This window comes from Labeo rohita, chromosome 10 (assembly GCF_022985175.1).
Source record: "Labeo rohita strain BAU-BD-2019 chromosome 10, IGBB_LRoh.1.0, whole genome shotgun sequence".
Taxonomy (NCBI): Eukaryota; Metazoa; Chordata; class Actinopteri; order Cypriniformes; family Cyprinidae; genus Labeo; species Labeo rohita.
Genome location: NC_066878.1, coordinates 2641261 through 2659285, shown reverse-complemented (window position 1 = coordinate 2659285; position 18025 = coordinate 2641261). Strand labels below are relative to the sequence as shown.

At 36.0% G+C, this 18025-nt stretch overlaps 1 protein-coding gene across 6 annotated transcripts in view; it reads left to right on the top strand.

Annotated features, from left to right (window-relative positions):
* The window catches only part of usp25 (ubiquitin specific peptidase 25), a 31716-nt gene extending 20011 nt beyond the window's left edge, over positions 1-11705 (top strand). For all 6 annotated transcript variants that reach the window (XM_051120244.1, XM_051120248.1, XM_051120243.1 and 3 more), the window contains 6 exons: positions 827-1005; positions 4354-4432; positions 6779-6858; positions 7147-7270; positions 8139-8334; positions 10736-11705. In XM_051120244.1, the coding sequence (XP_050976201.1) occupies positions 827-1005; positions 4354-4432; positions 6779-6858; positions 7147-7270; positions 8139-8334; positions 10736-10914 (837 nt within the window). In that variant the 3' untranslated portion in view covers positions 10915-11705. The remainder of the gene's footprint in view (positions 1-826; positions 1006-4353; positions 4433-6778; positions 6859-7146; positions 7271-8138; positions 8335-10735) is intronic.
* The last annotated feature ends 6320 nt before the right edge of the window (positions 11706-18025 follow it).

The following is an 18025-nucleotide window of genomic DNA, read 5'->3' as shown; positions in this document are numbered from 1 at the left end:
TTCCATTCTGTTTAAAGAGAGTGAACAAAGTCTTTTGTTAAAAAAAAAAAACATTGTATGTGTCGGGATTTTCATCAATTCATCAATAATTTTATTTATTTAACATTCCCACTGCGCCTTTCAGATCAGGTACTGAAATGCAATTCTTTGCTGTGTATTATAAAGGATTTTTCTTTTAAACTTGGTATCTTGGTATCTTTGGCATCTTAGGCTATGCAGTATTTTGTACTTCACACAACTTAGTAAAAGTTGAGTATTAATTAAAACTTTAAAGACTCCACTAAAGATTTAAAGATTAAAAATCCATTAAAAAGATTACTCCATTTTAAGACATTTAAGATCATCATTTATAACAGCAAGTGGTAAGTGACAATTGTCTATTATCTATTTGACTTTTTAAACATTCTGTCAAGCGTCTACAGATGAAAAATAGCCTTTCGGCTAATTGTGGAGCATATTAATGTGCATTTCTTATGTAAACAGTTAATGTTGTACATTACTGTAAACAGCAACGTAAATTAAACTTAATATTTCATTGGCAGATCTCTGTAGGCCTCTGTTTAATGTTTTTCCACTTGTTGTCCAGCTGTTTATTTTCACTCTGCACGCAGGCTGTTGTTTCTACAATTGAAGATGTTTGTCACATACACGACCACATGCACCAAATCAGTCATTACTTTTTGTATCTTCTTGTGTAGTTGGAAAGATTCAGTTATCTTGCTCATTTGCATTTTTGTTTAAGTCCTTAAACACAGCCATCGCTACATATCTCTAACTCTTTTGGTTTCTTTCCCACTGTCTCCCAATTTCTTTCTGTCTTCAACAGGCGATGAAAGTAGAGTACACTCGTTTACTGAGGTTCGCTCAGGAGGACACACCCCCCGAGAGGGATTACCGACTGCAGCACGTCATTGTTTACTTCATTCACAACCAGGCACCCAAAAAGATTGTGGAGAGAACTCTTCTCATGCAGTTTGCCGACAGAAACCTTGGCTTTGATGAGAGGTACGGTCATATGAATACACTGTGTGCAGAATTATTAGGCATGTTGATATTCTGGTCATATTTTTTTTCCAAACACATTTTACCAATTCCAAACCACATCAGTCTTAGTAACTACTGTTAATTTTGTATTTAATCATTTATATGTGATGTATAATTGTCCGTGAAGGCTGGAAGTGAAAAACTCCTTATATTCAGGTGTGCAGGATTATTAGGCATGTTTTCGTTTACAGCTAAAATGAGCCAAAAAAGATATTTAACCCAGACTGAAAAGTCCAAATTATTAAATGCCCATGAGAAGAATGCAATACTAATGCATTACAAGAATTTGCAAAGTTAAGGTTTGACCATTGGACAGAGAAATGCTTGTTGAGTCTGCATGGTCAGAAAAAACAGGTGGAGAAGAAAAGATGCATGTTAACTGCAAAAGAATTAGGAATTAAGGTGAAGAATTAGGTGTGACACCATCAGGAACCGTTTAGTCTCCAGCGCCACCATTTTCCAGAACTGCAACCTACCTGGAGTCTTCAGAAGTGCAATGTCAGGTTCTCAGAGACTTTGCTTGGTAAAAAATCCTAAAAAATGCCCCTTACTTAATAAGAATAACAAGCTGACGTGTTGTGAAATACATGAAGACAGTTTTTTTATATGCTTTAGAGACAGATAAGTTGAGAGTGACTCTTGAAGGACAAGCATCACATCCTCTTGTGCCTCTGATTCAAGAATTTATCTTCCAAAATCTGGCAGTAAGTTTTGGGAGTTCATGTTTAGTCTCTTATCCTGAAAAGTCTGACTTGCAGAGATGGACTAAAATGAACTCCCAAAACTTACTGCCAGATTTTAGAAGATAAATTCTTGAATCAGAGGTACAAGAGGATGTGATGCTTGTCCTTCAAGAGTCACTCTCAACTTATCTGTCTCTAAAGCATATAAAAAAACTGTCTTCATGTATTTCACAACACGTCAGCTTGTTATTCTTATTAAGTAAGGGGCATTTTTTAGGATTTTTTACCAAGCAAAGTCTCTGAGAACCTGACATTGCACTTCTGAAGACTCCAGGTAGGTTGCAGTTCTGGAAAATGGTGGCGCTGGAGACTAAACGGTTCCTGATGGTGTCACACCTAATTCTTCACCTTAATTCCTAATTCTTTTGCAGTTAACATGCATCTTTTCTTCTCCACCTGTTTTTTCTGACCATGCAGACTCAACAAGCATTTCTCTGTCCAATGGTCAAACCTTAACTTTGCAAATTCTTGTAATGCATTAGTATTGCATTCTTCTCATGGGCATTTAATAATTTGGACTTTTCAGTCTGGGTTAAATCTCTTTTTTGGCTCATTTTAGCTGTAAACGAAAACATGCCTAATAATTCTGCACACCTGAATATAAGGAGTTTTTCACTTCCAGCCTTCACGGACAATTATATATCACATATAAATGATTAAACACAAAATTAACAGTAGTTATTAAGACTGATGTGGTTTGGAATTGGTAAAATGTGTTTGGAAAAAAAATATGACCAGAATATCAACATGCCTAATAATTCTGCACACAGTGTATATTTTTTTTGTTGTTAATATTTTATTTAATTTTATTTTAGAATTTAAATCATTTTTACTGGATTGTACAGTACATCAGATTATAAGGATTCAGACAGCATAAAACTACAGATTTAATTTTATTTTATTCCTACAGACTCTAAAGCATCTCTCTAAAATTCAAGCAAGTGCTAAATAAAATTAGTGCTTTTGAGTCTGTTTTTTTTAATATTACTCTATTATGTAATTTAATTTTTATCTTTCATCAAAGTTTTACTTGAGTCTACATCAGATCTTAAGGATTCTATACAGACATAAAACTACAGTTTTTATTTTATTGTATTTTAATTTAGTTTAGTTTATTCCTACAGACTGCAAAGCATCTTCTAAAATTCAGGCAAGTGCTAGATAAAATGACTGCTTTTAAGTCTGTTTTTTTTTATTTTATTAAAATTCAATTTTATTTTATTTTTCATCAAGTTTTTACTTGATTCTTCATCAGATCATAAGGGTTATACACTGAACAAAACTACAGTTTTATTTTATTTTGTTTTATTTTATTGTAATTTATTACTTAATTTAATTTTTTTTTCTACAGACTGCAAAGCATCTCTCTAAAATTCAAGCAATTGCTAAATAGAATGACTGCTTTTGAGTCAGTTTTTTTATTTCATTAATATTTAAAATTCATCATGTTTTAACTTGATTCTACATTGGATCATAAGGCTTCTTTATAGACAAAACAAATTTTTAATTTATTCTATTTTATTTTATTTTATTTCTACAGACTGCAAAGCATTTCTAAAATTATTGCTTTTGAGCCTGTTTTTTATTTTATTCTATTCTATTAATATGTCTATTAATATTTTTCATAAAATTTTTACTTGATTCTACAGCAGATCATAAGGCTTCTATACACACAGCACAAAGCTACAGTTTTCATTTTATTTTATTAAAATTGTATTATTTGAAGGCACAAAAAAAAAGATCATGACTTAATGAGATGGGTTTTTTTCTAGTTATGCTTCACTCTAAAATATTTCGGCAGCTAGAAATAACTCTTCGGTCTTTATAAAATTTGTTTAAAAATGCAGTAAAGCAACTTCAAAAATTATGCCGATTCATTGGTCAAAAGCTGTGGAATTTTAACAAACGTATATTGATGTTTTGTGCAAAAAATCCTCTTCTTTTTTTAAGCTGAAGTGTCCAACTTTTTTTTTAACAAGCTTTCTAACAAGTTTGGCTCTGAAACGCCCTTTAACTTCACCTCTGAATGGCGATTGTATCATACAGTTAGTTGAGCATCAAATTGACAAATATGAAAGACAAGCATTAGCCACACACAATGCCATAGCTTGACAGGACCGCCTCACTGATAACTGATTGATTTTAGAAGAAGTGAACCCTCTTCCAAAGGCCAGTTCCGTCTCGAGCCTCCCAGACTGACACAGACAGTGATTATCAGCTCGTCACAGCAGCCGCTGCTGTTTCTGATCATTGTGTTACCAAACAGCTTCCTGTCTGCACGCCCAAAAGGCTTTTGTCTCGCTGCACATTCTTGTGTGTCTCCAGAGCAGACAGCACGCTCTGGTGAGGAACATGATCCATATTCATAAGCAAATTGATTTCTTTCTCCTCTATTTTGAGCGAGGTAATTAGATTGATGTGAGTGTGGCCCCAGATGCGACGCTCTCTTTTCATTTTGTTTTGGGTAATAAAGTATGATTCATGGCCAGAGGACGCAGCTCGTTCCTGAGAGCATCTCATGAGTCACGCCTGAGCTCTAATGTGGCGGCCCTGTTCTTCCCTGCAGGTGTAAGAGCATCATGAAGGTGGCACGTGCTAAACTGGAGCTCATTAAGCCTGACGAGGTGAACATGGAGGAATACGAGGTGAGCGAAGTGTTTCCTGTTCAGGTTTGGCCGCTGTTTGAAATTGAATTGTGAATGATCAGTCAGTTTCGGAATTAAATTGAACTGAGGTTGGAAACAGGATGCAGAATCGGCATTTGAATTATGCATTTGTGGTTTTGTTCTAAAACTGTTGAATTTCTGTAAAATTACAATTTAGTAAATAATTCTTCCTGTTGTTCCAATTAAAATTCAGCTTCAAGTGGGGCATGGTCATTTCAAGTAAAAGTAATTATTATGAAAAAATATGCAATTACATATAAGGAAAAAAGACAAGAAAATACAAGAATAAAAGTAAATAAATAAAGTAAATATATACTCTGACCAAAATTCTAAACACAACACTTTTGTTTTTGCCCCCATTTTTCATGAGCTGAACTCAAAGATCGAAGACTTTTTCTATGCACACAAAAATCCTATTTCTCTCAAATATTGTTCACAAATCTGTCTAAATCTGTGTTAGGGAACACTTCTCCTTTGCCGAGATGATCCATCCACCTCACAGGTGTGGCATATCAAGATGCGGATTAGACAGCATGATTATTGCACAGGTGTGCCTTAGGCTGGCCACAATAAAAGGCCACTCTAAAATGTCCAGTCAGTATCTGGTGTGACCATCATTTGCCTCATGCAGTGCAACACATCTCCTTCGCATAGAGCTGATCAGGTTGTTGGTCCACTCCTCTTCAATGGCTGTGCGAAGTTGCTGGACATTGGCAGGATCTGGAACACGCTGTCGTATACGCCGATCCAGAGCATGCCAAAAATGCTCAATGGGTAACATGTCCGGTGAGTATAAAGAACTGGGATGTTTTCAGCCTCCAGGAATTGTGTACAGATCCTTGCAACATGGGGGCGTGCATTATCATGCTGCAACATGAGGTGATGGTCATGGATGAATGGCACAACAATGGGCCTCAGGATGTCATCACGTTATCTCTGTACATTCAAAATGCCATAAATAAAATGCGCCTGTGTTCGTTGTCCATAACATACGCCTGTTGACATCAGCAAACCGCTCACCAACACAACGCCATACACGCTGTCTGCCATCTGCCCTGTACAGTGAAAACCGGGATGCATCTGTTAAGAGAACACCTCTCCAAAGTGCCAGACGCCATCGAATGTGAGCATTTGCCAACTCAAGTCGGTTACAATGACGAACTCCAGTCCGATCGAGTCCCAGATGAGGACAACGAGCATGCAGATGAGCTTCCATGGGACGGTTTCTGACAGTTTGTGCAGAAATTCTTTGGTTATGCAAACCGATTGTTGCAGCAGCTGTCTGGGTGGCTGGTCTCAGACAATCTTGGAGGTGAAGGTGCTGGTGTGGTTACACGTGGTCTGCGGTTGTGAGGCCGGTTGGATGTACTGCCAAATTCTCTGAAAGGCCTTTGGAGACGGCTTATGGTAGAGAAATGAACATTCACGGGCAACAGCCCTGTTGGACATTCCTGCAGTCAGCATGCCAATTGCATGCCCCCTCAAAACTTGCGACATCTGTGGCATTGTGCTGTGTGATAAAACTACACATTTTAGAGTGGCCTTTTATTGTGGCCAGCCTAAGGCACACCTGTGCAATAATCATGCTGTCTAATCAGCATCTTGATATGCCACACCTGTGAGGTGGATGGATTATCTCAGCAAAGGAGAAGTGCTCAGTAACACAGATTTAGACAGATTTGTGAACAATATTTGAGAGAAATAGGCCTTTTGTGTACATACAAAAAGTCTTAGATCTTTTAGTTCAGCTCATGAAAAATGGGGGCAAAAACAAAAGTGTTGCATTTAGAATTTTGGTCAGTGTAATACATTAATATTATATAATAAATAAATAAATAAATAATATATAATGATAGAATTATATAATATAGAATTAAAATACAAAATAAATGTTAAAAATGCATTTTTAGATAATTTATCCATCTCTTTCTCTCTCTCTCTCTCTCTCTCTCTCTCTCTTGATGCATTTTTAACATATTTATTTTGTAAATTTATTATATATTATATCCTTATATCATTATATATTATTTGGTAATAAATAATTAATAGATAATTTATATATAATTTATATAAATATAATCATATAATAGTACATAATAAATATATATAGTTTATTTTTTATTCAAAATTATTTATTACCAAATAATACGTAACTCCTATTATTTGATATAATCAATGCCACCTTTTGCAGGAAATTGTATTTGTTTGAACACCAAAAAAACAAAAGAGGACTTAGATTTTCCCAAATTCCTTACAACAGGGACAAGGAAGCAGTTTGCATGTTCTGATTACATCATGTTTTTTAAATATAATTTTTTGGCACAGATGTGGCATCAGGATTACCGGAGATTCCGTGACACAACAGTGTTCCTGTTGATCGGCCTGGAATTATTCTTAAAGAAAAGGTGAAGCTTTTGGTTTTTTTTTGGACTTTTCTTTTCTTATAAGATGGACATTGTCTCTGTCGAGACAGATGAAATGTACAGATACAGATATTACGTTTCTATAATTTCACCACTAGATGGCAGTATAATCTGCTTTATCAGCTCTAGGTTGCCACAGTTATTGCTTCAAGAAACATTTATCATGTAACCTTTTCCTTATATTTCATTAGGATTTAAATGTATCTTTTTAATTATATATTTAAATCAAAAAGCCATATTAATATCCTCTTTTCACCTATTTTATTGCAGTTACGTGGAAGCATTGATGTACCTGATCTATGCCTATCAGTACAACAAGGAGCTCCTGGCAAAAGGGCTGTACAGAGGCCACAATGAGGAACTGATCGCCTATTACCGCAGAGAGTGCCTCCTAGTAAGTGAATCAACCACCTCCTATTAACCCGGATCTGCGACTAGCTCAAACTGTGCTCCTAACAGCTCTCAGATCAGTGTTATTCGTGCCACTGCACACGCTTTCCTGTAAACATTGTTTCTGACACCAGTGACTGGAACAAATCTGGTTAGCATTTCATAGCAGAGTGCATTAAGGGCAATAGTTTAAATATATGTGGTTTTGCAAATACAATTATGAATAAACATTTTATCTTTCAAGTCCAAAATGCCGTTTTCATTTCCTGTCAAAGTTTCGCTTGGGGGAAGGAGCGTTTTTCATACTTTTATGGCATTTGGATTCACTTTAGATTTAAAAGCTGAAAGTTGAAGCTTCTATTTGTTGCTGTAAATCAACTGGAATAAACATTTGCTTTGTCTTCGCCATTCTCCCCATATATGTACCCGGTGACCCCCGCACGGCCATTGTGCACGTAATATAATCATCAGTCTTGGAATAGGAAGCATACTGCGCTCAGTGCATAAACACATTAGCGGGAAGCACGTCGTTGTCCTTGTTTCACCTTTCACGAGGACTTGACTTCATCTCAGGCAGTGCTGTTTACCCTCTGCTCGCTTTAATTGAAAATACTGCTAACATTGACATAGCTAATGTACTGCAATGTTTTTCTTTTGCGTATTCTAGCTAGTAGCTCATTCCAGTTGAGTGGCGAGAGGGGTTAGAGAGTTTACCTGTCGCATTTGAAGTTTGAGAGTGCTTAATAGCATAGCAAAGAACATCAGCCTTTTGCGTCAAAAGTCTCGGACGTGGAGGATGTTTTGTTGAAGGGGAAGCGTTTACTGTGATTCTGTTTATTGATTTTTGTGGGCTCTTTTTGTGTGTCTCACAGAAGTTAAACGAACACGCGGCTGCCCTCTTTGAGACAGGCGAGGAGGCTGAGGTGAACACGGGTCTGAGCATCATGAATGAGCTGGTGGTGGCCTGTATTCCACTGCTGCTTGTGGATGAAATGGAGGAGAAAGACATGGTAGCCGTCGAAGACATGAGAAACCGATGGTGCTCATACCTGGGACAGGAAATGGAGCGTAAGTCTTTGGGTTGGAATTTCAGATATATTCTCAGGGTCACAATCAAATCAATTCTTGATTTAGAAATCAAATTTCGATTTGGTATATTCAAAAATAACACTTCAGAAGGTTCTCGATGTTAGCATTCAATGTGAGTCTCAGTTATTTTTCAATTATTTTTCTATAATTAACTTTATGGACCAATTTAGAAAAATGTATTGTTGTAACTTTGGATGTCAGAAACAGAATGCAAAACATTTTTATAGAATACTGTCCAATAAAGTGCATTCATCCATTATAAAAAGTACCTGAGACAGCTCCGGCCTCTTGTAGCGAGTCAATGTGTTTTTGTAAGAAAAATATCCATATTTAAAACGTAGTAATCACTTTAATCTAGCTTGCACCAACTGGTCATACACAGAAGCAGCTTCGGATGGATCAAGTAGAACGTCTGCGATGTGCATGCACCAGTCAGAAGTGACGAATGCGAACGCACCATGGAGAAACCAAAGCAGAAGAACGGTCACGAATTAGAAGTATAAAACGAGGATTTGTAAACAAAAATGTTGGAGGATTTCGATATAAGCCAAAAGGAGACTGGTTTTCCTTTGCTAAAGTAAGGAAACTGCTTCCTTTGTTCCTGTAAACAAACGTTGGTTTGTGTGAGACTCACCGGTGCAAGAAACACCAGCGTCCTACGTCATCTGCCCGGAACGGCTTGCGTGTACAACAGTGAGCACAAGCTAGATTAAAGTGATTTATTACATTTTGAATATGGATGTTTTTCTAACAAAAACACATCGTTTTGCTATGGAAGGCCTGTATTCACCCCCTGGAGCCATGTCAGGCACTTCTTATTATGGGTGGATATGCTTTATTTGGACTTGTTTTGGACTGATAAAGAGAAACACCCGGCTATTGCCATAATGGGCTAATTTTCATTTTTGGGTTAACTATCCCTTTATTTTATTTAATCAGTAAGTACAAATAGAAAAATAAGAGACAATATGGTGTCATATTGTTAAACCAGTGTCAAAATAAGCCATATTTGGCACAGAAGCTGCATCTGAAGTGACTTAAATTTATTGGTTTTTAATACACCTAAAAAGTGGCATAAATGCATTTACGCTGCATAAATAGTACTTTTGTTTTGTTTTGTTTTCAATAATACGGAATGATTTTAAAAATGAATACTTTAAAGAGATAGTTCACATAAAAATGAAAATTCTGTCATTCATTTCTCAACCTCATGTCGTTCCAAACCTGTAAGACCTTGTTGATCTTCGGAACACAAATTAAGATATTGTTGATGAAATCCGAGAGCTCTCTGAGCCTGCATAGACAACAATGCAACTACCATGTTTAAGGCCCCAAAAGGTAAAATAGTCCATGTGACATCAGTGGTTCAACCTTAATATTTGTGAAGCTACGAGAATATTTTTTTATGTGCAAAGAAAACAAAAAGTAATGACTTTATTCAAGAATTTCTTCTCTTCCCTGTCAGTCTTAGATGCGTGTTTATGAGAGTAACAGTAATTGCGTGGTAGTCGCATTGCTGTTGATGCAGGGCCACAAAGCATTGGATTTCATCAAAAATATCTTGTGTTCCGAAGATAAAGTCTTAGGGTTTGAAATGAAATGTGAGTAATTAATGACAGAATTTTCATTTTTTGGGTGGACTATCCATTTAAATGAGCAAGTCATTGAATCATTCATTCAAACAATTCATTCAAAACAGCAAATTCGTTAAGAAAAAAGCAAGTCACTGTCTGCATCTGAAATCACATACTTCCTTACTATTAAGTAGGCAAAATAAAGTACTGTGTCAGAATTCAAAGATTCAAAGATTCAAAGAACAGGATCTGGATGACTTACTACTTCCACTGAGATTCCCTTAGTGTGCATTCAGTAGACACTTTACTATCCCATGAGGCCAGGGGAGAGGGGTTTTTTTTAGTGGTAGTAAGAGACATTGACAACATAACGAATGTAATACATTCATACTATATATAACACACTTTTTTAACAGTCACAAAGTAATTGACTTACCAAATTAATTACTGAAGAACATCCACTGTCTTTATGAACGGGGTCATTGAATCACTCAAATCGTTCTTAATCGCAGATTTACTCAGGAATTGAGTACTGTAACTTGCTCAGAGAAATGCAGTGAATCTGCTCCTACATCATGTTTTTTGTTTGGTTTTTGTGAGTGTGCGCTCTCGGAACTTTCCGGGTGCTGTACTGCTCTCGCAATTGACTACTTCTACCTTCTTTGTTCCAACCCATTCTGTTATTAGCTTACATTTGTGAATTGATTCATATCGGTAGAAGATTTTTTTTGCCCCACCTTACAGATATTTTATTAACTGTTTGTGTTCCACACATCAACACAAACTTCTCTCATTTTCTTCTCCAGCTAATCTCCAAGAGAAGCTGACCGACTTCCTGCCCAAGCTACTCGACTGCTCAACCGAGATTAAAAGCTTTCTTGACCCTCCCAAACTACCTTCATACTCCACGCTGGAGCTGTGCGAGCGTTACGGCCGGGTCATGACGTCACTCACCCTAAGTCGAACCCCGGCAGACGGCAGATGAGCTGCGCAGACTTCATCTCCCCTCCACTAACACACGCCTTCCTTAAAGCAGGGCTTTCCCAAACCTACCGACCTTTCCTTTCTCTTTTGCTGCTAGAGATTTTACCTTTATCCTTATCGGTATTATTAATATTATTTTGAGGATTCTGTTATATTTTAAAGCTAATGCAACCGTAAGAATGGTGTGAAACTGAGTGGAGACGAAGTAGCAGCATTAGAAGGGTAGTTCACTCAAAAATAAAAGTTTTGTCATCATTTATTTACCTCATAAGAAAAGGAGATGTCTAGCAGGACATTCAAGCTGCTGGGACAAGAAGAAAGTCATATGAGCTCTAAACTACTTGAGGGTAAATAAATGGTGGTGAATTTTCATTTTCAAGCGAACTATTTCTTCAAAGCAAAGATTGGTATAATGGTGGTGCTTTGGACATTGGCGCATGCAGCTTTAGCTTTGTGAAACGAGGTTGAGGATTCATTTCAGTATTTTGTTTTACTTTAGTTTTATTTTCCCTCATCATCCCTTTTCACATAAGAAGCGGATCAACCTGCCGCATCGCCCTCAGTTTGTTACAGTGTTACTGCATTTTGTTTTGTTTCGTTTTGTTTTTTTTTTTTTTCTAAGGACGGTGAGTCAAAAAGCTGGAGCCTCTCGGACGGGTCTGCGGACCTGGCGACTGGGACTTTAACACAAGTTTTAAGTGCTGTGGTTGGCAGCCATGGGACATACTGTGGCTTGTTAATACATTGAGAGAATAAAGTTTTATTTATGGCTCTTTTAGGCCAGATACATATTTTTTTAAATGTTCCTAATCTTTATTGAACTTTGCATTGAATGAAACTGTGCTGTGCTGCTTTGGGTATCTCAAAGAGAACAGAGTATGTTTTCCCCATGGACTCGGAGAGATTTGACTGCATCTGAATACTTTTTAGACTCTTCCTGAGTTTGGTTTACCATGAGAAGTTCGTAGATACAAAAAAGCAAGGTATTGAGTAAAAAGGCACAAACACTACTGCTTTCCCAAAGAAAACTAATGAGAACACAGTACTATACTGAATCTGTCTTTCACAGTCCATCGCTGTGCATTCGTAGTATAATGTGCAGAGTGCATTGTTTTAAGATAGCTTCAAGGGGGATTTGATGCCAAGCATCAACTAGAACTGAAAGTTTAGCATTAACACTGGTGGAAAATTCCTGAATGGATGCACTCAGCATTACCATTGTACATAATTACACCCTTATGTTTGTGTCAAAAAGTGTTTTTTTTTTTGTTTTTTGTTTTTGATCAGAGCAGCTTGTTCAGCGCATATGACTTTAAAGGCTATTAAACAAAGCTGACACAAATAAACAAACCAAAACCCACTGTAAATGCATGATTCTCTCTGATTTAATGCACTGATATACAAGTGAATGTCTTGGGGGAGGGGTCTATGACAGTGACCACGCCTTCTTCACGTTTGGCCACACCCACTGTGTTATTGCACGGCTGTAAATTATTGTTTGTTGCAGTTTTTGTCTTTTCGTAGCTCTTCTGGACACCATGGTACATTTGAACAGTTCTAAGAAGCCTTCTTTAACATCTGAAAGCAGGGATAGGCTTTCTAGGAACAGTTTTATTGTATTAGATTTCTGCCAGAGCCGTGCACCCAATGACCCACTTTATAGAGAGAAATAAGGTCACTGGATGGCGAGATGCAGAGCAGTCACTTTATCACGAGATTAACCAAAGACTTGTTTGCTAAACAGAAAGGAATGAATGGAATGACTGAAGGCAGTAAATACAGTTTCTTCGAAAATGTGGATTAACTGCATACAGTAATCTATTACCAAGATCCAGCCTTGAAGACATCATTACTGTACATGTACATAAAGGTGAAGGTAAGCAAATGTGTTAAGCTGCATTCGTTTTTTAAATTTAATATCTGTGTGTAGGTATTTGACAGTGTTTTTTTTTCAGGTAAAATTATAATTACAATAAAAAATACATTACAACTGATTTTGGTAAAGTAATATTAAGCTCATTGTTTCGTTTTAAACATATTATTGTGTGAGAATCGTGTAAGATAAATAATTATGAACGCAGGAGACGTTACACATGACGTCAATTTGGCGCGAAACTGATGTGGTCAGCGCTGATTTGAAGCTGCTGAATTCGCGTCAGTCATACGTTTTCGAATTTGAACGACGTTTGTTACTTTGTTGCAACAAAAAGCGGTCTTTTGTCTTTCCTGGATAAAATTTAGGCCAAATGAACGACAGTCCTGCCCTGACATGAACATGAAGGTTTTTAAATAAGGTAATAAGTTACTTATGTCGTTTGTTTACTTCAGCTTAAACTAAACATCCCATCTTTTAACCGAAATACCAAACTGAATTAAAACATTTAAAGAGGCATTCACAAAAATGAATATATATTACAAATAATGTTATATCATCTCAAGTTTGGATGCTGGTGACACTTTACAAATCAGGTGATTAATATGACACTCAGACGAACCTGGTTAGTTTATGCCCTGGAAAAAAACAGCATATGCTGGTAAGTATGTTTTGATGCTGGGATGCTGGTTAGTTACGTTTTGGTGCTGGTATAAGCTGGTCCTTAGCTGGTTTACGCTGGTCCTTTGCTGGTTTATGCTGGTCATGTTGCTGGTCAAGGACCAGCTTAAACCAGCATCAAAACATACCTACCAGCATATGCTGTTTTTTTCACCAAGGTGGCCAAATGCTGGGTTGCAGTTATGCTATTTACAAATGTATTAAAATTTTTCTTTCCGTACTGGTAACACAAAATTTTACACAAATTTGTATAAAAAGGAGAAAAGTTCTGAGGAAACTTCCTCACATTTGTGGAATTAAAAAGTAGTTTGACTTGACTAGGCTATATGAATGTACATTAATAGAATGTGAAGCATTATATAATGTAATAATGTTTATTAATATCATTAATTCTTTTCTTTTTTCCTGGATAGCCACCATTCAAAATGTATAAATTGATGTTTTCCCCTTCATAAGTTTTGCCTTATTGCCTTTTTAGGAGTATACAGTTGAGGTCAAACGTTTACATACGCCTTGGAGAATCTGCAAATTGTTAATTATTTTACCAAAATAAGAGTGATCATACAAAATGCATGTTATTTTTTTATTTACTACTGACCTGAATAAGATATTGCACATAAAAGACGTTTACATATAATCCACAAGAAAAAATAATAGTTGAATTTATAAAAATTACCCCTTTCAAAAGTTTACATGCGCTTGATTTCTAATACTGTGTGTGTTGTTTTTTTGTTTGGTGATATTTGTTCAGGAGTCCCTTGTTTGTCCTAAACAGTTAAACTCCCCAATGTTCTCCAGAAAAATCCTTCAGGTCCCACATATTCTTTTGTTTTTGAGCATTTTTGAACCCTTTCCAGCAATGACTGTATGATTTTGAGATCCATCTTTTCACACTGAGGACAACTGAGGGACTCTCATGCAACTATTACAGAAGGTTCAAATACTCACTGATGCTTCAGAAGGAAACACGATGCATTAAGAGCCAGGGATGTAAACTTTTGAAAGAATGAAGATGTGTACATTTTTTTTTTATTTGACTTAAATATCATATTTTTTTAAATTTAGTACTGCCCTTCAGAAGCTACAGAACATACAATTAACCCTGATCTTCAAATCAAAATATTTTCACCCCCTGGCTGGCTTTTAATGCATTGTATTTCCTTATGGAGCATCAGTGAGCATTTGAACCTTCTGTAATAGTTGCATATGAGTCCCTCAGTTGTCCTCAGTGTGAAAAGATGGATCTCAAAATCATACAGTCCTTGTTGGAAAGAGTTCAAATACACAAAAATGCTGAAAAACCAAAGAATTTGTTGGACCTGAAGAATTTTTCTGAAGAACAGCAGGCAGTTTAACTGTTCAGGACAAACAAAGGACTCATTAACAACTATCAGTAAACAAAAAACAAGTTTATGTAAACTTTTGAACAGGGTCATTTTTATAAATTCAACTATTATTTTTCTCTTGTGGACTATATGTAAATGTGTTTTATGTGAAATATCTTATTCAGGTCAGTACTGAATAAACAACAGGCATTTTGTATGATCCCTCGTATTTTGGAAAAAAAAAAAAAAAAATCTACGTTTTGCAGATTCTGCAAGGTGTATGTAAACATTTGACCTCAACTGTATTTGACCAGAGTATCTGTATTCCCTCAGCATTCATAATAGTGGTTGACCAATATGGGTTCAATTGTTAATTCTTCAGTTATTACATTTGTTCCCACCTGATCCTGAATGTGTGCATTCAGCCTTGGATTATTCCTCAATATGAATTTCCTGTAGAGCTGCTTTACTGGGACCATCTTAATCTGTGAAGGGATTTATCTGCTTATGTCTCATTATCTAACCACGTCCAGACAACCGGAACTGTTTCTTACCTTGTAATTGAGTTTTTGTCCTCTTGTCTTTCTTCCTCACTTCAATGAATCACTGCTTTCTGATGCCTTTGGGGGCTTTTTTTTTATTAGTTTGTCTTCAAAAGGTCAGGCGGTGTATCTGTTAAACATGACTTGTCCCAACTGTTGACTGTCACACTCCGCTGATAACAGCCTGCCTGTTTCCATGGAGATATTTCATTGTCTGACTGTCTAGACACCCGGTGACACCTGACACGTCAGGCCCGGGGGTCGCGGTTGGCCGTGCGAGTCAAAAATCGAAGGCTCAGCTGCCCTCTGCATCTGCTGTAGGTCCACAGAGACATTAGCAAATACGTCGCAAAATGCACGGGCCTGTTTAAATCACTGCTTCTTTTAATAATGTCAGGCCATTTGTCATCATTTCACTGAATGACATGGATGTTCTTTTGTATTTAAATAGAAATTGCTATAGGCTTGAATAACTTGCTCAAAAATGAAAACTGCCATTGTTTACACACTGTCATGTTGTTCTACAGCTGTATCAGTGTTATATTAGCAATAGTATCTATTGATATTTTCAATTAGCTTTTATGTTTGTGTTTTCAATTATAGTTTTAATCATTTTATGTGATATATTTATAACCGTTATTGATTTTCTGCTGTTTATTTGTTTTTGTTTAATATTTCTGTATAGCTTTAAATTTTTTTAGTAGTTTCATAGTTAGTAATTTTAGTACATCAACCAAGGCAATATTTCTTATTTTTAAGTTTAGTTTTTCATCAAACATTTATATTTAAGATTATTTCAGTTTTGTTTTCAGATTTACTATACCAAAACTTAATTTTAACTGACTTTTTTTAATTAACTGTAACTGAAGATTTAGTGTTAGTTAACTGTAATGAATTACGTGTATTGTTGTTTTTTTATGAAATACAAAAGGAAAATTTCTGTACAAATTTCTGAACCGTTCTTAGTGTTTATTAAGTTTTATCAAAGTTTCCTCAAGATTTGTAATAGCTTTATGTGATGAACAGCCATTTGTGCTGCAGCCCTTAAAGGAGAAGTTCACTTCCAGAACAAAAATTGACAGATAATGTACTCACCCCCTTGTTATCCAAGATGTTCGTGTCTTTCTTTCTTCTGCCGTAAAGAAATTATGTTTTTTGAGGGAAACATTTCAGGATTTTTCTGGTATGGTGCCCTGATTTTGAACTTCCAAAATGTAGTTTAAATGCAGCTTCAAATGATCCCAAATGTGGTTGTAAACAATCCCAGCTGAGGAACCAGGACCTTATCTAGCGAAACGATCGGTTATTTTCATAAAAATAATCCAATTTATATACTTTTTAATGGTAAATGCTCGTCTTGTCTTACTTTCTATGAACTGTTTTTTTTTTTTTGTTCGGTTCATGACATTTAGGGTATGTCGAAAAATTCCCATCTCATATTCTCCGTCAACTTCAGAATCGTCTTATATCGGTGTTTGCTCTTCTTTGCATGTTCTCTTTGCAAAGACTGTGTCGGTACTTCTGCAGCGATGTAGGATGATTTTGAAATGATTTTTGAGTTTGAGGGAGAAAATATGATTGGAGTTTTTCTTGAACCATAATACACAGAGTTTAAGGAGAGAAAGACAAGACGAGTGTTTGAGATTAGAAAGTATTTAAATGTTATTTTTTAATGAAAATAACCAAACGTTTTGCTAGATAAGACCCTTCGTCCTCGGCTGGGATCGTTTACAACCGCATTTGTGATTGTTTGAAGCCGCATTTAAACTGCATTTCGGAAGTTCAAATTCAGGGCACCATATCAGTCCATTATATGGATAAAAATCTCGAAATGTTTTCCTCAAAAAACACAATTTCTTTACGGCTGAAGAAAGAAAGACATGAACAACTTGGATGACAAGGAAGTGAGTACATTATCTGTAAATTTCTCCTTTAAATCAATGATTTTTAATCTCACTGATGACTAGCTTTCTCCATACCTGACTTCATTCGACACTTGTCTTTTGGTCATCAAACACTGATATTGTAAGACTTTGTCTTAAGATATTTTTATGGTTTTAGGTGGTGTTGTAAACAGTTGTTGTATGGCAAGAGCTGCTTAAAAATTATTTAAAACTATCTTTTTTTACAAAAAATATTTACAGCGTATGGGTTAGGAACAATATGACAAGTGAGTGAATTGCAAAATAATCAAGCGCTGTAGGCATGAAGTAAACTGTGCGCCAAACTGCAAGTTCACATCACCCTGGTTCTGTCAACAAAAACCAGATAGGGTTTTTCCACTGGCTTTTGGATTATTGAAGAAAATAAGCTCTGTGAGCGAACGAAATGTTATAATACACATTTAATCTTCATATAATCATATACACTCTTAAAAATAAAGGTGCTTTAAGGTTCTTCACAGCAGTGCACTAGAAAAAACATTTTTGGTTTCACAAAGAACGATTCAGTCAAAGGTTCTTTAAAGAACCATCTGTTTCTTACCTTTATATAATCTGAAGAACCTTCTTTTGCCACAAAGAACATTTTGTGAAACAGAAAGGTTCTTCAGATGTTAAAGATGTTCTTTATGGAACCATTTAGACAAAAAGGGTTCTCCTATGGCATTGTGAAGCACCTTTATTTTTAAGAATGTAATTCAACTTTTATACATTTTGTAACCTAAATGCAGTCACCAAATGTAAAAAGTTG